A 25,038-nucleotide genomic window follows, 5' to 3' on the forward strand; every position below is an offset into this window, starting at 1 on the left:
CAGCATACCAAAAAGTGAAGTACTTGGGGTATGTCCTAGGTCATGGCGTGATAGCTCCTCAAGCAGAAAAGGTACGGGCAATAGCAGAGACCCCGTTTCCCACAAACAATAGGGAACTCTGTGCCTTTTTGGGTTTGTTGGGGTATTATCGGCGATTTGTGCCATAGTTTTCTGAAATAGCCGCCCCCTTAACTGATATTCTCCATAAAGAAGCCAACTCTCAGCTGTTGGTTCAGCCATCCAAAGACATGTTAGAGGCTTTCCAGGCTCTCAAAACTATCATCACCACGAGTCCAGTATTGGCATCACCCGACTTTAACAAACCCTTTATTCTACAAACCGATGCCTCCAATTATGGACTGGGGGCAGTGTTGTCTCAGAGATCGGAAGAGGGGATTGAACATCCCATTCTGTACATAAGTCGGAAGCTGTTCCCTAGGGAGGTGAAATACCCTACGATCGAGAAAGAATGATTAGCGATAAAATGGGCAATAGACAAGCTAAGGTGTTACTTAGAAGGGAGGCCATTCACTCTGTACACTGACCATGCCCCTTTACAGTGGATGTGTAGGAATAAGTTCCAAAATCCCAGAGTCCTCCATTGGTTTTTGGCTCTCCAACCGTTTGTCTTTGAGGTACGTCACCGAAAGCGAAGGGACAACAGAAATGCAGACTATCTATCCCGGGTATTCCCTCTCCCCGATCGGGAGAGTCCTAGGGGGAGGGAATGTAACAAAGTGGGGTTACCTCCAGAGGAAGACCGTAATTACGCGGACTGGCGGACTGCAACCTCCTATTCTCCCCCTCTTGTCTCCCCCCAACAGGATGATCGGAGTTCCACATCCGTATCGGATATAGCAGAGGATTTGGAAGAGGGCGCCTTTAACTGGGGACTCTCACTCAGCGAAACCCTACCCCCGGATGACGTCACGCCATGCCGCCCAATAAGGAGGGACGTTGTCAGGAAGCGGGTGTGTAAGAACACCAAAGAAGAAGAAGACGTGGCGAACCGGAGCGTGATCCTGTACGGAACAGCGGAGGAGACCAGAGGGAGGCGAGCCGGAACAACGACCCCAACAGAGGCCCCGAGTCCGCCAGGAGACCCTCGACACCACGAGCAGTCCGGCCACGCTCCAGGAGGAGCGTGGCTCATCAAGGTACGGGAGCGGGTATCGGGCGGGTTCGGGAGGCGGGAGAAGCGTCCGAAGGTCTAGCCGGGTCTCTCTCTCTCTCTCTCTCCCCTCAACCCACTTCTCCTCTACCTCGAGCACTCTCACGGTACCTTCACCCCCTCACATAACGGACGTTTTTGTTCTGTATAGCACGGTGCGAGGTGATCCTTCACTCCCCAGCCCTTTACTGCGTATTAGTATCAGAACTGCCTTCTCATACCCGTTCTCCTCTGTCCCATATTTCTTTCCAACACGGAGCCCTCAGAGAGACGGCGAGGCCGAAGACGTGAAGTGGACTACACAGCCTTTAGAAGAGGACTGTCGCCTGCCCCAAAAGGACCCCTATCATCCTCCACAGAAGTATCGGTTACGAAAAGGAGACGCTTATTAAGTTCAATTAATCCTTCATTAACCCGCTCCAGGTGTCACGTTGTTCATTCCGTTCAACCCCCTCTACAACATGACCTGACCGTCTATGCACCGCCTTCACCTTTGCTATGATTACAAAGGTTGCAAAATAAATAAATAAAAAGTTCAGTAATTTGTAAAGGAAAATACTTTGCAGCTTCACATACTCCTTGATACTCCATATTGACTGGGGACAAATTAACAGTTTATGTTACTTGATCATGTTAAACTATCAGATTAGGCAGATGTCAATGGCTTACTTGACTAGAAATGGGTGAGACCAGAGATGATGGATAAACCCTATTCTAAACCCCCCTACTCTAGCCTTAAAATACAATGAAGCAAGAGGGACCTTGGTGTTAGCTACTGAATGAATCCTGAGCAGGACTGTCAGCTGGATTGAGAGGATCTGCCAGGACAAGTCTTGGTCAAAAGCAAGTGCTAAATGGTAAATGGTGAAAATTGTCAGATTAGAGAAAAGCAGACTGGGCATGAAGAAACACATGGCAACAGTGCAATACCAGGAAACTGTAGGAAACAGGAAGAACGAGAGAAAAGGAAGGAGGGCAGCTTTGTAGCATTGGTGCAAACGCAGTTCCTAGTTATGTCAGTGCACACTGCACCCCTGGGTCCCATAGTTGATGCTTCATATCACTGACTGTATACATCTTTTCTCTGTCTTACGTGTGCAGTAATGTTCACCACCTGTATCAAGTAGTAAAAGGAATGGTGCAAATATGGTGCATATATTTTTGAAGCATTTTTATTGGAATTTCAGAAATTTGGGACATAAAACACGCAATGATAGAAAATTAGTGACAGGCTATCAAAAACAGGCGGTCACCCCATCCCATTTCTGAACCAGCCACAAGCAGGTCAAACACTAAGCAATAAAGGCAGTCATAGTTGCCAGGCATAGGATGCACATCATCCTTCTGTGAGTCTCAGGCCATGATCTTGAGCCTGACTAGGTAACAACCAACTGTGTCTTGTCAGGACAGCCATGCAGTAAACATATCAGTCTGCCAACCATACAACAGAAACAACTGAGACTAGGGTGTAAGGTCATGAACGCTGGGACCATCTCTACTGGTGCACATTCAGCCCTTCACGCGGCTTAAATGGGAGCCTGCACATTGACCAATTAGCAAAGCGCGGAAGGAAGAACAGGTGAGAATGTGTTGGCAGGTACAGAACGAGGCATGTCAACAGGTATAACCGGGAGAGTCAGTCACATTCAGGTTCTAGAGGGACTTTTCAGTGTAACATGGGTAAAGACTGCAGGCGAATAGGAATAGGAGGGTTGTGTGTTGGAACAAGAGGGAGATCTCAACAAAACCCTTAAGGCATCACAGTGGGTTAAGATTCGCTGAAGGCCCTCGGAGTACCCCTTCAGCAGTCGCTGTGTTAGGGAGCCAGAACAAAGTAGGGTAGGACTCATAGGAGTGCATCGGCTTCATCCACAGCATGAAGGTCTTGGGCATACTTATAGCCTGTTGTGACTGCAACGTCTTGGCTACCTGGGCATTCAAAAACTGTGATACCTTGTTTGGAGTCTCAGGAAACGATGCTTGAAACCCCCAGGAGCAGGCTTCGGTCTGATTGGAGGGTGCCTCGCAACAAAGCTGTGTTCCTTCATTTTTGCCCTCGTTCCCTCCACTTGCAAATCCTGGCTTGTTGACCCTGAAGAATTCCACTATCAACTTCCAGATTCCTTGGTTTTGTCACTCCTTTGAAGTCTTCTGCCAACAAGATTTTGTATGCCTTTGGCTATTTTCCTCCTGAGAAGGTGTTAGCTTCTTTAGGGAACTTGCCTACCACATATGCTAGTGTGTGGTGACATCATGGCTTCCAGAAACAGCTGCTCATACATCATACAGTGGAAGGCCAGGACCCAGATTATGGGTAAGAACGAGACCTGAAAACAGCAAGCCCTTACTTCAGGACACCTTCTACTCTCAGGAGGAAGGGGCCCCATATACGTTCATATATATCCAATTGGCCAATGCCTATATAATCTGTTTGCAGCGGGTGATCCTTTAGAGCTCTGCCAGACTTTTTTCTAATGAGGGTATGGTGGCTTGATGCCAGTGTTATAGGATGTATATTTTGGCAACAGCCAGGGAGATGGCTACCTATCTGAGGTTGTGTATAAACAATCCAATTGTGCCAGTCATATCATGGAGGATCACTAAGCGTGCATAAGGGGAAACGTGGGTTGCGCTAGCTTTCCTCAGTTTATTCCAAACCTTTGCCCAGAATGCCTTTTTATTATGGGCTTCCTATAAAGTATGAATAGATTACAGCCTCCTTTGTCGCATCTCCAACACTTGAAGGGGTCAACAGTTTGGCCTTGCATAACTTCAAGGCCAACAAATACAAATCATTAAATATTTGAGATGCAGAAACTTACGATTGGATTCACTGACTGCTTTGTCATAGTTAAGTAACAGAGGGGGAGTACTCTTCTGGGAAGTATTTTTTTCAATATAACGTGCCAGTGAAACTGGGAGACTCATTCCATGGATTTGGAAAAAACTTCCATGATAAGTACACTGTGGAGACCCAATATCATGCCATGATAGAGGCCCCACAGACTGATGTACTTCAGACGAACAAATCTGTCACTTTGATCCAACCTTGGCCAAAATGGCTTCCTAAGCTACCTAAAGCGGTTGATATTGTCAAGAACAATGTCCTACCTAGGCCAATCTCAGTTTTGAAGACAAAGAAACAACTGAGAACCCATCAAGAAGTTGGTGTCTTAGTGTCTGAATACATTTCCAGGCCTAGCTGGCCCAGTTGATAGTCATATCCCCTATCCTTACATCTGTGTTTTGTTGGCACTGTATGCATATATAGTGGGAGAACATTGCAGGGTCAATGCACAAGAGATCTATCCAATCACATCCACCCCAACCACACACGTGGTAATGAATTATTGATTTGTGATAGGTGGTGTGTTATGTAGGATGTCATAGCTGGAATGAAGAGGCCACCTGCAGTAGTGTGTACCCTTCTGTTGTTACATCCTGGATTCAAAGCACCAAATCTCAGGTTTGTTGAGGGAGAACAATCTATTGGCAGCATGCAAGAAAGCAATAGACTGTCCTGTCGTATGTGTTCCTTGAATTGTAGTGGGCTGATAAATCACATCTGAACATCTGAAAGGGGCTCGTCTGCCCAGAGGAACAGGGTACCATGTTCTATTTTGATCATCCTAGGTAGGAAGCCGTTGCAGTTGATGCTCACAGTCAGGCACTTGTATAGCCACCGTACCTTCCTTATGATGTCATTACCAAGCCTGGGTCCAAAACAGGTAAATTATTTCAATTGGTCAAAGGCTTTTAAAGCTTCCATTTCAAGTGTTTCGGTCATGTTAAGCTTGCCACAAGAGGTGTGTCAAAGTTCTATGATTTTTCCTGAGCGTCCCTGCAACAACAAAAAATTAATAATTACTACTTGTGGATCAGTAATAGAATCACTGTTTGCAATCTGTTTGCAAAATCAGTGTTTGTATTTTAAAATCTACATTGATTAAGGGTATTAGAGAACTGGCACAAAGGAGTGATTCCTTTCCTTCTTTAGGAAGGAGAGAAATTGACTTTTCTAGACATGGGACCCAGAGACCCAGTCACTTCTGAATCTTGGAAGGCTACATGTAGGGGTGGGCGGAATTTGCGAAATTCACTTTCGCAAATTATCGCGAAAATGTTAAAAATCTCCGCAAACACGCGGAAATATCGCGAAGATGTGGAAGTTTTTTTCCCGCCCATTCACGGTATTTTCTGCATGGTCGCGGCTCGCCAACTTACCCATGTGGTTGCTCGCGGGCGCGGCCATCTTGTTTTCAGTTGTCTCGCGGTGCATGATCGCGAGAAGAAAGACGTGATCGCGCGACCAATGACGTCACTGCGGGCGTGAACTGTCGCGAGACAGCGCAAATGGCTACCAACAATCCAACATCTCATGGAGAACGCGACCGGATCAAGAAAACTTGTCGGCGAACGCGGGGATTCAGGTAAGGCGATCGCGCGTACGCGAGAATGTATTATTTTACAGCGCGAGCAAGAAACAAATTATTGCTAAGCTGCGGAATGCAGAAATGTTGACATTTTCGCGCTTTCCGCAGAACGCAAAAATGTCAAATTATCGCAATTTCCGCGACCGGAACAAAATTTTTGCCCAGGCCTAGCTACATGTAACAAGGAGCTGTTTGCCTATTTTATTAAAGATCTCATGAGGATCCATCATCCCTGTAGGGAGGTAGGTCAGTAATGGCTTCTGCTATTTACACCTTGCTAATCTCACCTTAAAGCAAGGCCTAAAGTTTTCCTCAAGCTGGGCGGTGGCTGCTGTCTCAGAGCTGTGGAGACCTTCATAGTTGGATGCAAAGGCCGCATTGAGAGGGTGGATGAGTAAGCTATCAGACTTTACGCAGATGGTTGTTTCCGAAATCTAGGTTTCCATCTGGTGCAGTTGCATAGTCAGCACCCCTCCTGCCTTTTCTCTGTGTTCATAATGTCTGAGTTTCAGCTTGTTCAATGTTCTTCCTGCCTTGACAGTAAAAAAGGTATTGAGTTTAAATTTAGTGGACTCTAGTTGGTGTTACACCATAGCGGTTCCAAGCATATTGTACAGGCAAGTCATTGATGGAGCTTTCTGAGAGCAACTGGTCTCATTCAGATTCCCGTTTAGTAAAAGCCCAGTCTGTCATGATAAGACCCCTCCAGGCAGCCTTCCCTGATGCCCACTTGACCTACACTGGCCATCCATACAAAGTCATCATAGTCTTCTACATAAGCTTGAATGTGCTATTTGATGGTCTCTTTGTTGTACAGTAAACTGCAAGCTGTGGCACGCACAGGCCACTGTGCGGGCCTTACTGTGCGCTAAAACACGGTCCAATGGAACTGGCTAATGGTTAGTGACCCACTCTCAAGATGTCACAGTGTACCAAAGTAAGCAGCAACTGCCCTTCCTACCAGGTCGTAATCGATACATGAAGAGGTACTGTAGGGGAAGGCGAGAGAGCTATAGTGTCTGTTGGATAGTGTTGTAAGGGCCAGAAATCGGACAAACCATGAGCAAGGAAGGCTGCTCTATCAGTCCCATTTTACGTATCAGGGCACCATGGCTAATCCAGGAGATGGTCGGGCAAATTTCAGTCTGCATCGGTGGGTCCACATTCAGTAAACAATCTGCAAAGCATTGAAAAACAAGTGTACTTTGTGAGAGTTTGGGGCAAGTGCCATACGAACTATCAATGTCTTGTCGTGTTTTAGTTTTGCAAATGCTTATCTGCCTTTATCATCCGTTCATTTCCTCAGAACTTTGTGGGGAAAGTTTTACAAATGAAAATACAATCCTTCATCTCTCAATACACTTGCATAAGCCAATTGAAATATGTTGGGAGTCACAGTGTGGCTGTTTAGTGCCATTAACCCCACCCAGCCATCAGGCATCTTCTGTGATTCCATGTGAGAGGAGTGAGTCTCTTGCAATAGTGCAACATCAGGTCATTTAGTATTGAGAACATTGAGTACTTTTTAGGTTTTAAAGAGCATCAAGCCATTGACATTCAGTTACACAATATGAAGGGCTTTGGTCTCTGTACCTCTACCGGTGCATGAACAACAAGCATTTACAATGCAATGGTCTCGGCATTGTAAAAGTTAGAGCTATTGGCATTGCTCATGACATTATTTTTGTTTATGTTTTTGTTTTTAAAACATTTAAAGAAACGGTATTGGCAGGCTGCTTGTCATGTGTACCTTGTGCGTGGCATAGCTTCTTATTATACTTGGAGCAACATGATAGGCTAACACAAGAGGCTGAGTACAGCGCACACCCTGAACTCACATATCTGAAGGTGGCCTCTTATATAATAATTAAAACCAGGAGGCTCAGTAAAGAAAAGTAGCCCAGGATCACACAACTTGGTCGAGCAGGGAAGCTGGGATTGGTCCCGGATTTTCCAGCCACTAGACAGGTATTTTTGCATCTTTTATATAGCACGAACTCGACCCGAAGGTATTAGAGCGCTTTACACGAGCACCGTATTTACATGACATATTCAGGCACGGGGAGATTAAGTGATTTGCCCAGAATCCCAGGATGTGGACGCGACCCCGAGGCTAAAACGATGGTTTCCAGCACCAAAGTCGGCAGTCTAGTCTAACACCGAAGCTTACTATTGAGCTTGGGTGGCAGACAGAATCCACCTTTTATTTTTGGCAGTTTTACCTATTGCAAACCCTGCCCAAGAACAGACATAGACTACTACAAAAAATTTTTTTGTTATATGGAAATTTGCGGGTCACCTTGTTTCAAGGTTGGTATATGTGCCCACAAGGCCTCATCACCTCCCATGAACATTTGGCTCATTTTGGGCTCGAGGTTCCAAGTGGACCTCGAGCCGAGCCAGAGCCAGGCTTCTGGCTCCAGCCTCAGTAGCTCACCAAATCTAATATTAGAGGCGGCTTGTATTGCGTTTTGTTAGACTGTGCTGGGGGTGGGGCGATAAACCAGCCTCATGCCTCCCTTCTCCTGGCTTCGGAGTACGGCAAGCATTTGCCGAGCCCTCCTCCAGCCCGGCTGCGCGTGGGAGAGGCGGGATTAGCGGCCAGCGTGAAAGGAAACAGGATTAGCGCTCCGTGATCGCCTGCTCACTCGAGGCACGGTGAGAGCGCCGGCGTGAGGTCTCTCCCAGCCCTGGCCCTGGGTCACCCCGCGCTGCCTGCCCGGGGTCATCGCCTCAAGGCGCCCGGCCTCGCCTCACCCTGTGCCCGCAGGAAGCGCGCCAAAAAAGAAGCACCTTTTCATCTTCTTTTCACCCCAAACCCTTCTATCACATTCCAAGAAGGTTTGAGAGGAAAGTGAAGACGTGGGAGCCGTGAGCTGCAGGCTGGTGGTTTTGGGGTTCCCAAAACCCCTTTTTCACTTAGGAAGTCCGTTCCAGTCTGTAACAGGTATGACCCGATTGGGGGGGTGGGGGGCAGGTAATAATGTAGCATTTGTGTGCGTTGTAGCGGTAATTGCCCGCTCCTGAAGTTATTCATCTGAAGGAGATGCTGTGTAAACGTAAGGGTCAATTATATAAGAACACGCTCTCTCGGAGCATTAGTGGTTTGGAAAAGTCCTTCAGATGGCCTAATTTTAAAAAGCTAACGTGACCTGCGTGCGTTTGTCTAATGTACCTGTAAACGCCGCTGGTTGTAAGTATGCTGTACCTGTGCCGTCATAATGCACTCCTTGGGAGCAGCCAATCAGCCGTAAGAGCCGCGAGACAGGCGCAGCATTAATACATCGCACACCTCTGAGGCATGAAAGCAGGCTTTTATTGCATATTAGTGCCCTCACTGTAACAATTCTCATTGGTCAACCCAGGGCTTGCAGCTTCTGATATCAGCTTAATACAGGATGGCCCTGCCCAGCGCAGCAGCAGGGGTTTGGTACCTATTATGATTTTCAAGGGACTGCCCAAATTTCTGGGGACGACTATAGACATTTTGCCATCTCAGTCCGTAATTCTTTGATCTTCTCTCTCACGATTCAATGACATTGTAGACTTTCCCCCCAAAATCCACATACTTTCCCACGAATTATGAAACAAGCCTTTGCCAGCTGTGGCAAGCCTACATAAGTATCACACCCAAGTGCAGACTGAGTGCAGGTAAAAGTACATTTACAGCTCTCAATTTGTGGGGGCCCATTGTAGAATGACTTGTTTCTGAGTTTCAAAGTAGACCCCCTCACCCCCCTTGCATTCAATGGTGAAGCCACGACTATGACAGGCATCTATCCTTGGTAGCTCTGTTAGCAGAGAGGTCAGACATTGAACGGGCACGAAATGAATGGTAGGGCATGCACAACACTTCGGCGCCAGCCTGAGAGGACAGGGGGGAGGAGACCAGAGCAGCAGCCGAACACGGGAGCCGAGAGCAGGGGAAGAGGACGCCATTAACACCACTGCCTTTCTCCGAGGTCAAGCAGAAATGCCTCGGAGAAACGCAGCGGCGTTTTCGGAATCGGGGGCGTGTTTTTCTTTCTCTCCTCTTGCCATTGGCTGGAATGTTTACATTCCAGAGGAGAGAAAGAAAGTAAAAAACACGCTCCCGAATCCGAAAAAGATGGGGCTTGTTTGGAGAGACAATGCTCCTGTCCAATGGCTGACCAGTATTTCAGAGGCCAGCCAATGGAGAAGAGGTAAAAAAAAGGGGCGGGTTAAAGCCCCACTCCTAACATTAAATCTCGGAGCGAAACTGCGCAAGCGCAGCCTTCGAGCCGAGACCTAAAAAGGGCGGTTGCGTTCATAGTGGTGTGACTCACAGCAGACTTATTGGGGACTGAAATTTGTCGCTTGTAGTTGGGAAAAAGAGGGTGGGGCAGGGACAGAATAGTATTAATACGACTAACCTGTGTCGGGGTGTCTACCGACGCTGAGGTTATGGGTAAGGGGACTAATAGTCGAGGAGCAGAAGGTGCGACACAGCAGAAAAAGGGCCTGGGTTGATGCTATATTGAGAACCACAACATTTGTTGCAAGAGAAGTACCTATAAAGTGGGAGGTTTGTGTCATATTGGTTATTTAGTTTTGGAGCAAGTGTAACTAGACTCACGCTTCTACTTCCAGTTCTGTATGACGTTGTTAATTCTTGTTTAGAAAGTATAGTTCAAATGAAAAAATCAGTTGCTGCTAATTATGCTGGGGTGCAGGGGTTCAGCACTAAGGCAGCAATAAACTTACCTACTTCTATTTTCATTCTGTGAGACTCTTCATATCAGAGATGGCGACAAGCTGAAGCAGCCTCAGTAAACATCGTGCTTCGCCTGGTCTCTACCCTCTGAACTTTCTGGCTTGAACGACCCTGCCAGACTAAGCTCCCGCCAGCATAGCTCTCCGGGTCCTTAAGTAATTAAAGCCTTTCGGCCACTTCAAGCTGGCAATCCTCTGGGGGAAGGAGTCGCAAAACATCTGGACAGCAGCACTAAGATGTGGCAAAATTACAGGACCCCCAAGACAAAGAAGGCATGTGTCTTTACAAAATCAAAAACAGGTTCCAACTCCTGGCTGACACGGACGATCAGTCTGATCCAGCTGCAGACGCAGTTAACAAGAAATGGGAAGAGGCCTCTTCAGTATATGTGAAGAGCAGTGGAGCATGCCTCAGGACCAAAACAAGGAAAAGGAAAGAATGGATAAAACAGGATATTTGGCAAGTTATTGAAGACAGGAGACCAACAAAACAAAACTCATGGAAGCCAAATCTGAGAGGCTACAGCAGAAGTACAAGCAACAGTTCATAGAAGCAAACAGAGCAGTCAAAAGAATGACAAGAGCAAAAAAGCAGGCATACATGGATAACCTGCCAGCCAAGCAGAGGAGGCAGACAGTAGAGGAGAAAATGAACACCATCATTATAAGAAAAAGATGGCAATGGACAGGACACACCATCAGAAGAGAACAAGATTCCATCAGAACAGCTGCCCACTGGACCTCACAAGGCAAATGGAAGAGAGGCAGGCCAAAGAATATCCGGAGGCGAACTGTGGAAATAGAAATGAAGGCTCTGAACCACAGCTGGGGACTGTACAGAAACTTGAACATGACAGACAGATGTGAAGTCCCGCTGTTGCTGTCCTACATGCCAGTCGGCATAACAGGCAGTAAATAAGCAGCATATTATATGTCCTCCTGTCAGACAGTATCTGACAACATATGAATGTTTATTTCGAATGGTTTCACTTTTAAAAACCCAAAATGGAAAGTGATATTTGATAGAAAAATATCTGAATGTTTGGAAATTCATATGCTGATGAAGACAAAAGGTTGCATTTCCAAAGCACATTTAAAGCTAATAGCTGAATGATAATTCAAGCTGAGTTAGAGAGACATTTCTTTGGTGTTATCTCCTTTGTGCCAGGGAGTCTATCCTGCTTTAGCTGCTATTTCATTAATCCTGTGGAGGAATTTCATACTAAGAAGATTTTCATTACATGTATGCTGGTTATCTTCCTTGAAATGCATGTGTGGTTATTCCTGATAATCCTACCTAGGGTAGGCTCTAGTACAGTGTTCTTTGGTCGCGGCCCACTGATGGGTTGCGAGCTGATTTTTGGTGGGTCGTGAAAGTCCAAGTAATAAATAAAGATGCCTTTAAATTCTGTATTTATCTTGTCCCATTTGCTGCGCGTCAAAGACAGCGGTCAAGTGTCATCTTCTGAAAAATAACTTCTTATTATTTTAACACGGGAATTGGTGTTAACAAACTCCTTTGCAGTCAGAGAAAGAAAGTAGAGGGAATTATGTGACAATATTGCTGGGGTACACAAGGTGTAAAATGATAATCTGTAGGGTGTCATTTATTATAGCACACAACAAAATGTAAAATTATATGTACACATTCAGCAATTAGGGAAGCAACAATTAAGCTTGTTTTGTGTAATTCTGAAATGCGATGGAAGCAAAGATTTGAATAGGATCCAAACAAATCAAGACACTTTACTTAGCGATGCGCAAATGATAAATATTTACTGAAACACGATTTACACACATTATCATTTGGGTGCAGTATAGTTGTATCAGTAGATATATGTATATGCAAATGTAATGGCCATTTCAATGGAAAATCTGCCACGCGATGCTTTTGTTATATTTAAAAAATTGCCCGCCTCATGTCCATTAAAGCTAAGTGGGTTGTGAACATTTTTCATTTTAAAAAGTGGGTTATGGGTCTAAAAAGTTTGGGAAGCACTGCTTTAGTGTAATGTTCATGGATGCGGTCGTTGTTTTACTTTGATAAAATGTGAGACTAGCTTAGGAGGATTTTCCTTGCGCAGAAGCAGATCTCACTATAGAAATGGTTGGAGAGCCTTGGTCTACACTGGTTTGCAGTGCTGATTTTCAGATCCTGAGATACCACAACACATGGATCCAACAACTGGCCGCCATTCTTGAAAATGGCACGATTCATTTCTGGTACATCTATTAAGCTCTAACAAAGCCCTTCTGCACTGAACTGCACCTCTGCAGGCATTGATAGCTCAGTGTTTAGATATTTGCAGAGCTTTGATAATGCACATCTTTATTGATCTATGATACCTCTTAAAACATACATTTAAAACCTGACTTATTAGTCAATATTTATCACACCTAAGAATTACCAGGTGCAATAAACATTGGACCACTTATAATTGCGAATTTTTCGAAAAAATGCAGAAGGTGCACTCGTGAAGTCAAGACGGACAAATCAAAGTCTGTTCCAAAATGACTTCTTTTTATTTGAATTAATCTTTAAAACTGCCACACAGCGTGACAGTTTTCAAGATTAATTCAAATAAAAAGAAGTAATTTTGGAACAGACTTTGATTTGTGCGTCTTGACTTCACAATGAGTGTACCTTCCGCATTTTTTCGAAAAATCAGCGTTCTCTGACACCTCTGGATGGCGGGTGTGGAAAGTGATTGCACCACTTTCAAATTTATTGTACATGTGGACTGGATGTGCAGGACCTTGGTCTGCCATTTGTTCATTCTTTGCTCTCTTATAATTGCGAGTATGTTTGTAAATGGTTCGCAATTTAGCATGCCACTCATTATGAGGGGCAGCGTCTTAAATCTAAAGGGTGTAGGGAGGGGGTCAGAGACAGAACTCGAGTCTACAATTGAAAACTCTCTTTCACATGTCCAACCCTTTGCATTATAACATTAAATGTTTAATGTTTAAGCTCCAGAAGTATTTCCAGGCTGCCTACCTGTTCAGCCCAGCACCAGAGAACCGAGGGAACGTGAGTCCTCCCTGCCGCCGCTGCAACGGTCAACTCCTTGAGCGGCCGCAGTGTGCTGAGGGGAGAAAAAACTACATTCCCCAAGCTCCTTCGCGGCGGAAGCCCGCCAACACCATCACCGCCAGCGCCTGGAGGCGCATATATTCGCGGACTACCCCGGCAGAGCGGGTGTCCGTTTAAGCTCCAGAAGTATTTCCAGGCTGCCTACCTGTTCAGCCCAGCACCAGAGAACCGAGGGAACGTGAGTCCTCCCTGCCGCCGCCGCAACGGTCAACTCCTTGAGCGGCCGCAGTGTGCTGAGGGGAGAAAAAACTACATTCCCCAAGCTCCTTCGCGGCGGAAGCCCGCCAACACCATCACCGCCAGCGCCTGGAGGCGCATATATTCGCGGACTATCCCCGCGACGCGGGACGCGCGCGGGCGCAGCCGGGCTAAGCCCGGGCAAAGGGCGGGCCCTCTGTGGCCCTCCGTGGACCGACGAGACCGGCCCGGGCACAGCACTCTGGTCAGACGGAATGACATAGGAATACGCTCCACTGTAAGTTGCATATACTTTCTATTGTTGTTATCCTTTTACCCGACCCAGCTACTATCATGACTACTTGTGTGCCGAGTCCGATTTCTACGGTGGCTGACAGACTGGGAACTATAATGAACGGCACTTTAGACAATTACCTTATTAAGACCCCATCTGCAGGTACAACTGAGTCTTCTCTAGCAGAGCGCAGACTTGAACGTAGACGCTCTATTGAAAACATTAAAATTAGGGCATTGCTCGAGCCTAATCCTGCAGCCATTCTTCCAAATGATCATACTCCTGTATCAGCCCCTGTTGATGATACTCTAAGTACAGAAGGTGTTCCACTCCTGTTGAGAGAATGTGTAGCACCCAGCACTCTTCCCACTTGAATTGATATTATCAATCCGTCACTTGATCTACTCAGCTCTCCAGGAATTTCGACAATAGTGACACCTACCCCCCACAAGTCTAAAAAAACTAAGAAAGTTGCACAACCTGCAAAGCAAGTTCCACCACCTACTAAGAGGAGACGCAAAGGGATGGAATTTACAAAACAGAGGATGAGCCACACTGATTTTGGGAAGAAGGCAATCCCCTCCAGTTCTAAGGTCATATCCGCTGTAATTTCTAAGGACGCGACCGGATCGGACATTATTCCTATACCATCGTCGACCTCTGTACATATAGAGGGGGAATATAGTACTGAACATTGCCCTAAAGACAATGGGTCTAACATTAAACTTACTAGCAATTTTATGGACACTTTTGAGCTGATATTGCGTTCTTATACCCTTGCAATAGTGGATAGATTGGAAAAAATTGAAAATCGACTAGGGAAAATTGAAGCAGACCTGGATAGGAAGTCTAGTCCTACACAATTAAAAGGTCACTCGGAGCTCAATCAGGCCCAAGTCTACCCCTCTGGGGGAAATCTTATTACTGATAAATCTCGACCACTATTGATCGAAAATGGGCTAGCTGTAAATACAGTTTTAACTAATCCATCATTAGACGTCCCTTCCTCTAGTAGTAACTTATTAAGAGGGCCAGTTTCAGTCTCTAATTTTACTGCGAGTAATCTCACTACCAACCAGACAAACGCTCCTGTGCGTAATGCGTCAGTTAATACTAATTGTCATCCTATAATCTCTGCAAACAATATTACTAATGACATGGGTAACTGTCCGGATGGGCCACAGAGACATGAGGAGGGAGGCTTGAGGCAGACCCGGGGGAATCAGTCTAGGGGACCCTTACCGGATCTTCCACCTGAGGCTGTTCCTTATGTTGTGATTCTAACGGGGGTTCCTGAGCTTCCAGTGAATAAGAGAGAGGGTTTCTCCCAACTAAAGAATAAAATAACACACTGGCTGACACTACATAGGCCAATCGCCAGTAATATAGATGGCGAAATAATCTATGTACGCCGGCTCCAGTGGTTGGGGGGTAGACCCAAAGATACTGAGGGGGATGTGGTTGTGATAAATTTTAGAGATCAAAACGCAGTACGCTACATCCTAAATTGGCCAGGGGTCAATTCAGATAGCAGCATTATTCCACGTCCTCTGACTTATTTCTACCCACGATCTGTAGTATTTTCAACCCATCAGACTAGGGGTTATACATTATCTAGTATTAAATTTCCCAACACGTTGAATATCAGGAACCCAGTCGAAACTACAGAATTCTCTGGGTGGAATACGGTACCTACTAGGCCAGGCTTCCCTGTATATAGGAGCTTGGACTATCCGGCACTTTTCACTCCACTGGAAGTATCTAACCGGTTCGACATCTTTAGTGGTCTGGATGCTTGTGACTGAAGTCTACAGCTACCCGGGGAGGAGTCAGCGGGTATGGCTGAGGCCTTGGATAGGATTTCTCCCACTGACTTAAATATACCCGACAGAGATCCTATTTTGACTAGTGTTACTATCAATGTCCCAATTAATTCTGAGCGCAGCACAAAAATAACTATTCAAGGAGATTGTATAAATGATACATCTAATTATGGTTTAAATAACTATGAGATTTATGCAGGGGCCACAGGCTCTTCCATGCCTAGCAACCTTCCAGGGAAGTCAATTCATATTGACCGCCCGGGGGAGGGTAGCGGAATTGAGTCTGGTGGAAAGTTGGATACTAATGGTACAGGAGTTTCTGCAACTGTCCAAAACAACACAAACGGCAATGCGGAGACCCAGTTTCTGGTCTCGTGGAATGTGGCAGGTCTAAAAAACAAGTTGACTTCCAGGGACTGGACTACTTTTATTGATAAATTTATGATAGTTAACATGCAAGAAACATGGGCTTTAGAGCCCCAACATAGAACAGGGTATCTCCACTTTGCAATAGCCGCAACGAAAACCAACAGAGGGAGACCCAAGGGGGGATTGACTACCTGGGCAAAGCAAGATGATGGCTTCACAATTTCACAACTTGAAATTAACTCAAGGGATATTCTGGCGGTTAAGCTAAAATCTCCACTGTTTGGTGAGCTTATTATTTTTAATGTGTATGCCAGAGGAAAGCCAGGAGGGAAACCTTCAGAAGTTGTGACGGCACTGGGACACTATGTTAGTATTTGGAGGGGACGGGCCAATTTGCTAATTTGTGGTGATTTCAACTGCTCCTATGAGCCCCTGGATCAAACAGACTTGGAGCTCACGGAGGCTGAGGATATCTGCTGGCAAATCCCCACCCTCAACCTAACCCCTATTAAACGGTGGACCCAGGCAGCCCTACAACTTAAGACTTTTAGCCTAGAGCATGGGCTGAGAGCAGTGAATGGTAGGACACGAGGTGATAAGCAGGGCAATCCAACTTTTAACAATGGATTGTGCACCAGTAGAATTGACTATATATTGGTCAATCTCGAATTTTGGTCCGCCATACTTGATATGATAGTTACACAGCGTATCGAAAGTGACCATAATCCTTTAAGCCTTGAGTTGCAGCTATACAAAGGGCAGGGGTCATCACAAGTTGACTCGATAGATGACATCATCATGACAAATGATACCCGGCGGCTTAGATGGGCTGAGTGTCTGGGTAAGCCCGAATCTATCAATATAATGAATGACATGGTAAAAGAAGCAACAATCGAAATGCTGGGGCAGCTGGATTTTGAGGATTGCTGCAGCAGGGTAATTCATATTCACTCGACCCTTTTTTTTAAACTTAGTACTTTTTTTAATATCTCCAGGAAAAAGCACCCTGGCAAGGGGAAAAGAAAACAAGTATCATGGTATGATAAAAACTGTAGGATCGCTTATAAATCTTTAGCTGATGCAGTGCGATCCACTGATAGGGAAGTTATAAGGGCGGCAAGGATTCACTACAAAAAGACACAAAATGTGGCGAAAAAAACCTGGGACACTAAATACTGGGAGGAACTATTGGCAGCCAGTCAGTCCAGAGATTCGACGGACTTCTGGCATCTTGTGAGGTGGGGCATGGGGAACCAAAAACCAGCCCCGGTCAATCATGTCCCACCAGAACAATGGGTAAAGCACTTTAAGTCCCAGTTTGCCAATGTAAATAATGTCCTGCCACCCGCCCTAGCTTCTCTTAGTCCCCTTCTGCCAGCTACTACGCTAGTGTTCACCAAAAAGGATGTTGAATGTGCCCTTAATTTAATTCCTAAAGGCAGGGCCCCGGGCCTAGACAAAATTCCTGCAGACTTGTTCTTGCATAGCAGATCAGTCTGGGTCCCTTACATCGAACTATTGGCGAACACTTTGGCTAAAGGCACCACGGTGCCAGATATATGGCGGGGAGCTGAAATCATACCAATTTATAAGAAGGGTGACCGAGCTGACCCGGGAAACTACAGGCCAATTAGCCTAATAGCTTGTATCCAAAAAGTTGTGGCTAGAATGGTACTTCTCAGGGTCCAGACCTGGATTGAGGAATCGGGAATTATGTCCACTTTACAGGCTGGTTTTCGACCCCTGACCAGCACGGTGGACCAAGTTTTTAGATTTTCCACAATATACTGGAAATGGGTGGTTCTGGGGGGAGGTACACTATATGCAGCCTTTGTTGATTTAAAGGCTGCATTTGACTTAGTTCCGAGAGATAGGCTGTGGAGAGCGCTCCATGACCAGGGTATCCCACCTGAATTACTTGCAATTTTGATTACACTACATGAAAATAATTATGCGCAGGTCAGGTGGGGCAACCAGAGCCAGGTGACTGACAGCTTCCCAACGGATAGGGGTGTCCGGCAAGGTTGTGTGCTGGCACCCACACTATTCACACTGTATATAAATAGAGTTATTGATTATTACAAGGACTCTTTAACCGATCCACCCAAACAGAATGGCATCCCCGTCCCCCTTCTGATGTTTGCTGATGATACCCTCCTACTATCCAAGACACAGGAAGGGTTACAGAAGGCAATAGACTGCTTTGAAAAATTTTGTAATGACTATGGCCTCTCTGTTAATGTCTCCAAAACTAAATTTATGACAATGCATAGGCATCGGAACATCAGGGGCAGAGTTTTAATGAATGGGGAATTATTAGAGCAGACTGACAGCTTTAACTATTTGGGTATTACACTGGGCTCCAGGTTACAGTGGAAGCCACATGTGGCCCATTTAATCTCCAAGCATGCGCAACTTTCTGGCGCTTTGTTAAGAGAATTTAAGCTATCAGCCACCAAACCCATAGCCCCAGTATTAAAAATCTATGACTCGAGAGTAAGATCTTCCATGCTGTACGGAGCCGAATTGTGGGGGTCGTCTGAAATAGCAGGCTTACAAAAAGCACATAATAGGTTTCTTCGCTGTATCACAGGCGTCCCACAATCCACACCACTAATACCTCTTCGCATGGATCTGGGGTGTCAGAGTCTAGAAAATATATGTAGATTTAGACCAGTTGCCTACTGGAGAAGACTGTGGGTTACCCCTGAATTGAATCACTATGCGTTAGCACTTTTGGAGACGCGTAATATGGATACTGGGGAAAAAATTCCTTGGTTCAGAAAGGTAAAAATCCTTTTAAAGTCCTTAGGAATGGGGGATCTTTGGGACAACCCACAGGGGACATTATTTCCTACTAAACAAAAGTTGAAAGAGGCTTACTGGTCACATATATCCCAGGTGGAGTTCCAGTCACACACAGATCCATCACATACCAAGGTTTTTCTGGAGCTGAAACATTCTACTGGGTATGAGATGTACTGGGATTTGATCACACTGCCTCTTGATAGGAAATTATATCATCAGTTCAGGGTAGGTACTCTTCCACTGAACACGGTCACCTGTAATTGGGCTTCCAGTAAAAACGATCAAATGTGCCCCTTTTGTAAAAACTACCGTGAAACCATAGCACATATTTTGTTTATTTGCCCAGTATATAAGGCCCCCCGCCTAAGATGGATAAGAGCAGTCTGTATTCAAAAGGGTATTAGGACGGGGATCACTGCACTGAGAATATTTCAAACTGATAGTTCTGAAATAATAGTGATAGCCCTAGCTAAGTTTCTGAAACGGATGCGGCTAATTAGAGCTGGGAAACTGAAAGCCCTCCAGCCGCCCTAAAAGACATCCAGTATAATGGTGGGACTTCTGTGTCCTTTTAGCTTGTTTTTATGAAAGTTAGATATTTTTTTTTTTTTTTATCAGGTCGACTATGAATGCCACTTATGCAGTAAAACAAATCATGTTGCTCCTAGCTTTAGTATCATGAATTTTATATGTGTAGCCTAAACTGGAAACACTTGATGATGAAATGTTTTTAAATGTGTTTTTTTTGTAATTGATGAGCTTTGTCTTTAAATCTGTCTTTTATGACATGAAGTCGAAATAAAGACTGTTTGATTGATTGATTAAATGCAGACAAATATTTTACTTTATTTTACTTTATAAGTTTACTATAAGTAGGTGTCCTAATCGCCCTTCTGTTGTGCTACCAGTGCCAAGACGCACTAGGACATTCAAATGCTTTATAAAACTTATTTTCATTTCATTTCGACGCCCTAGGACATTCGAAACCTATATAAAACTTTTTTCATTTCATTTCACCAGCACGCTTACCTAGGACTTCGACAGCTTAATAAAACATATTTTCATTTCATTTCACCAGCACGCTTACCTAGGACATTCGAAAGCTTTATAAAACGTATTTTTATTTAATTTCACTAGCACGCTTACCTTCTCTTTGTTTCAAAATGTTGTCATTTTGAGTCAATTACGAGGCCCCTTATAAGTAGAAATATGCATGTGATTTGCTATTAGGTAAAATAACTTTTGCATGTTCTTTTCAAATTTTCGTTTGTGATAATTTCTAGTTAATTGATGTTTTTTTTGGTGCTGACATTCTAGAAACCTCTTTAAGGCACTATTAAAACATAACATGATCATAAACCTCCCTGTGAGTTATTTTAATATGGAAATGCACATTATAAATCATATTACATGCACATAATACATACATTTGAAAGTTTTTACCTCCTCTGTCACGCACGACAAAGCAGGGTTTCAGTAATGGTGTGAGAGCTCTTCCTATGATACAGTGTCATCGTTGCACGTAGTTTATTTGAATTATTCCCCCACCTATTTCTGATAGGACTTATTCCCTACTTTCGGGGTTAAGGGAAGGCAGGTTGAGTGCTGGGCACTGTTTGGTTAGTGCTATACAAAATAAATAAATAAGCCCGGGTTCAGGGTTCTGGAGTCGGAGGCTGCGGGGGGGTTTGTTTATTCTCGAGTCTTTGCTGCGGACCATTGGACACACGAGCTATGACCACCCTTAGCATCCTGCCTCGAAGTAGCCCTTATGTGACCTAGGCCATACCACTAATTTAGTGAGCCTGCCTCGTAAGTACACAATATAAACGTAAACGTGCACCAAAACATTTGCTACTACATACCAAATGTATATCCTACTTCAGCAGTTCTTAACCTTTTGACTTCTGTTGATCCCTTCTGAATCACTACTAGAGACTGCTGACTCTGGCCGAAGCACTCTCTACTATTTGAACCTGAAAAAACAGACAACAATGCATCACATTATTCACTATTTTATTTAATTCAGGGAAAAATCGAGATGTTTACTTTAATTGGAAGGTTAAAGCTTCTGAAAAATGTGGTTTCGTTTCAAAAGATGAAGCAGTATGTCAGATTCTAGCATCTCTCTCTCTTTTTTGCTCCTAATGCGTGCTGTCTTTTTGTTGGTGCAAACTAGAGCTTAATTGAGGTCACCAATCTTCTATATTAGTTTCCGGTTGCTTCACTTGAGCTGCTCCCACAATCACGCCAAGTAAAGCAATTTAATTTTTAGCAGCCTGTTTCAAATTCCTAACACATTAATGCAATCTTACGTTTTGCCTTTTTAAGGACAAATAATGTATTAATCTGCTAATAATACTTAATTTACCAAACAGTCGCTGGAGCCCTTGTGTAGGTGTTGTGAACTGCCAGGAGTCCATGTACCCCAGGTAGCACCACTGTCCTAGATCAGTGAGAACCCTGAGGGATACCACAGCTGTCCAAACCATGCACCTGGAACAGCTGTATATGATGAGAGATCGTTCCGCTGTCTGGTGTATGAGCCTTTACGATTTCTATGATGAAATATAGCTCTATGGTCCGAGGTACAATCTTCAAAATGCTCTGTATGATGGACTGTTCTGCTCCCTGAAGAAAGCATGTGTAAGATGTGTGTGTGAGGGTAGCTCTGCTGAGTGAGAACCCGCACAAGATGAAGGTAGCTCTGTTGTCTACTAAAGATTCTGAAACCACCGTCGTACATGATTCTTTCACGTACACTTCCCCATTTATCTAGCAGGAAGGCGGACACCCAACCCGCGGGTATCTTTCTGAGGCCCACAATGCACTGCTAACCACAGCGCCAGGGTGGGCCTCCTCTATCTGCCAGGAGGCAGTGCGGCGAGGGAGTGGCACTCACTGTCACCGGGCGCGGCAGCGAGGACATGGCAGAGAAACAGTGGGGGCGAGTCGCCAAGTGCCAGCTGCTGGTCGCCAGCGCCTTCATCCTGGTGAGGACCGTAGGGCCAGCGATGGCACCGGTGACACTCTCTGTGACGCGAATTCTTGGCTTGTGTGGTTCAGTGGATGTTGGTAGGCAATATGGCTCGTGGTTGGTGTCAAGAGAGTTGTAAACAAAACTCTCCTTCCACCGTCGGGTTGGATTCAGGCGGGAGACTACCGATTTTTCAAGCCAAAAATGGCTTTATTTTAGCTGTCTCCCGCCTGAAATTACATTTTCTACAATAGAAGTCAATTGCGAATTTTCATTCTCCCGATTTTTTATTTTAAATCTCCCACATCCCTGTCCTAAAATGTCGGCTTGTATATATTACATTGATGCACTGACCTATGGGCGAATGGAGTAAATGACGTGCAAGCTAGTGCTTCTGCTTGACTACTAGGGTTGGGGTAAAGTCAGTGACCTACCAGACTGTCCCTCTAAAGGCCGCCAATGCTGAAAGAGAGTCACAGACAGGGAGAGATTAATCAAGTTTCCCCTAGGGTTGGTGACGATAAAAGTCAAGTTAGGTTGCAGGTATAGTCAGTCACAAATGGCAGGAGTATGAAATCAAATTCGGAAAGAGATGGAATTGAAGCAAAGCTAGCCACATATGTCTTAAAGGCCAGTGGAATTGGGAGAGAGTCAGTCTGTTCGGCGTTTGCCATTGTGTTAGCAGAAACCGTAGTCTTTTTGACTTCTAGTCTGCTGTGCCAAGTGCGCTCCATTACTTTATCAGCTAAGTGTCCCGTCATTTTCACGGTCCCCTGCGGGTTGAATCTGCAGATCATGACCTTCTGCAGCGAATCTTGTGGAAATGTATCCGTGAGAGTCCCATTAGCCCCACCATGGCCAAATTGGCCATGCCCTCGCACCTGGAGTGCCAGAGCTCCGCCTACCCCTCTATGAGCACATTATACTTTCTACGTGTGTGGTTGAAAGTCTCGGTTGTCATCACACGTCTTTTTCATGTCATGTGTGATAACAGCCGAGGTGCGGTTATTGTGTTATTGGATACAGTGCTTAGCAGTGAGATGGATGAAGAAGTTTGAAAAATAGAAGTCATTTATGGGGTGTCGGTAGGCTGGCAGCTTTCATCAGCTCTGCAGCTCCCTTTATGGCATTTAATATGATCTCAGTCCACTTCGCGGATTACAGGGTTGTCTATTTTGAGACTTTTGTTTATGTGTATGCGCTTTAGCAGGTATAGTTTGGAGGAAGACGTGGCTAGGAGATCTGCTGGGATGAACTTCACAATCATCCCTTATAACTTCAGGAATTCCGCATAACAAGCGTAATGTGAAATTCCCAAAACTACACAGATTTCGCAGGAGTAATTCAAATTTTGCCCAGGCCTAGAAATTACCAGCGACTAAGATTAATTCAAGCATTCCACCCTTCACTTCTTTGTATTCCTCCTTCAGGTAAGGTTCTAGCTTTTAAGTTTGTGCACCCTGTTCCGTGGCGATTTTGTCACAGAAGGCTTGTAATTGTGGGATTTCTGTATTTTAGTACTCTGGATTGCGGAATTCTGCTAGAATCTTGAGGAAAATTCCTTAGTTGGGCAGTATTCATCAATTATGCATGTGGAATAGCGTTGTCTGTTTATGGTTTTTATGGCTGTTTAGTCATCTCTATTAAACTGGTGTAGCTAGGTTTTATCTTTCTCGTCCCTTGATTTTCCCCGCTTGCATTGTAGTATTGCAAGATGGGTTTTCTTTCTTTAATGTTGTCATTAATCCATAAGGTTTTCTTCTTGTGGTTAACTCTGGGTGTATTGTTACTGTACTGTGCTAAAACCTGTAAATAGTTATTTTATTTAATGGATGCTCTGAGATTACCTTACAAGGCACGGGTATTGGGTTTGGGTACCAACTCTGAGAAACTATGGGGAAGGAGATTCACATTATTAGGCTTTCTTAACCCCTTCCCTGCTCATGACGGAACCGTTCCGTCATGAGCCACGGTTGTCGTGTGCTCATGACGGAACGGTTCCGTCATGACAATCCTGCCGGCGGCCGCTCCGCCTGCGCGGCGCTGTTTCCCCGCCTGTGCGGGGCGACAACGCAAATGGGCGGAGTCATGACGGAACCGTTCCGTCATGAGCACAGCTCAACTGTGGCTCATGACGGAGCGGCTCCGTCATGAGCACAGGCCCGCCGCGCTGCCCCCCTGCCCCCCCCAGCGCTGCAGCGGAATGTCCGCAGCAGCGAAGGGGTTAAGAGGGGTTTGCATTGTTTTGCCAAATGTAATTTTGTGTATAATTGTAATATTATTGCTGGATGCATGAAATATACCATGTGGGAAAGCATATAGGCCAGATTGGTTCATTGGTAAAAGTTATGTCAGATACCTTAGATCTGTTACGTTTATCACAAGTTACAACAAAGGTGATTGGCCAAACATATTTATTGTCAAATGTTTGTGTTAAAGTCAATAGGCTTTTATTAGACTGTATACTCTAGGCAAAATACTATTCCAAGATTGCCACCCTCTGCTATGTTAAATATTTTACTTACCCCCCTTCTCCCCCCCCCCCCAAAGCCCTGGGGACTGCTACCTCCCTCCCCGGGGCACTATCAAGATATATATGAGGGCAGGCCGATGGACCTGCCTGTGCCCCGGAGACCACCACCTTCCCAGGGAAATCAAGGTAAATTAATGCTGGGGACCCCGCGTGCCCCCCTCACCCTCAGTCATTGGGACTGCCACCTCCCCAACACAATATATTGAATTTAAAGGGGGGGCATGCGGCCTCCCCGGAATCTCGACCACCACCTCCCTGGGGTTGAAATAAATTAATGTAGGATGTCCATTACGGACCCCCGCCCCTGGTGACCACCACCTCCCTGGGGTTACATGTTTTTGATGGATGGGGGCCGCGGGCCCCTCTTGTTAAGCCATTTGTGGTACCGCCACCCCCTAGGGCCGGCTCATGCTACCTCCCAAGGTGCCCACCCTCAGAAGGTAGTTGTTTGCTTTTGGCTGGTGCAAGCAAAAGCAAACATAACTCTGCTTTCTGCAAGCCAGAGCTGTCAAACAGCTTTGGCTTGCAGAAAACAGAGTTTTCATCTGTTTCCTTGCATGGAAATATGCGTGCCGGAAAACAGATGAAAACATTTGCTCTGACACACAGGGAGCTGCTTCTCAG

At 45.3% G+C, this 25,038-nt stretch overlaps 1 protein-coding gene across 1 annotated transcript in view; it reads left to right on the top strand.

Moving 5' to 3' along the window:
• Nucleotides 1–21,753: 21,753 nt before the first annotated feature.
• The window catches only part of TSPAN32 (tetraspanin 32), a 537,989-nt gene continuing 534,704 nt past the window's right edge, over nt 21,754–25,038 (top strand). Inside the window, exon 1 of the mRNA XM_085644943.1 lies at nt 21,754–21,897. Coding sequence (XP_085501069.1) covers nt 21,832–21,897 — 66 coding nt within the window. The 5' untranslated portion in view covers nt 21,754–21,831. The remainder of the gene's footprint in view (nt 21,898–25,038) is intronic.

The sequence above is a fragment of the Triturus cristatus genome, chromosome 3_1 (genome assembly GCF_964204655.1).
Source record: "Triturus cristatus chromosome 3_1, aTriCri1.1, whole genome shotgun sequence".
Classification (NCBI taxonomy): domain Eukaryota; kingdom Metazoa; phylum Chordata; class Amphibia; order Caudata; family Salamandridae; genus Triturus; species Triturus cristatus.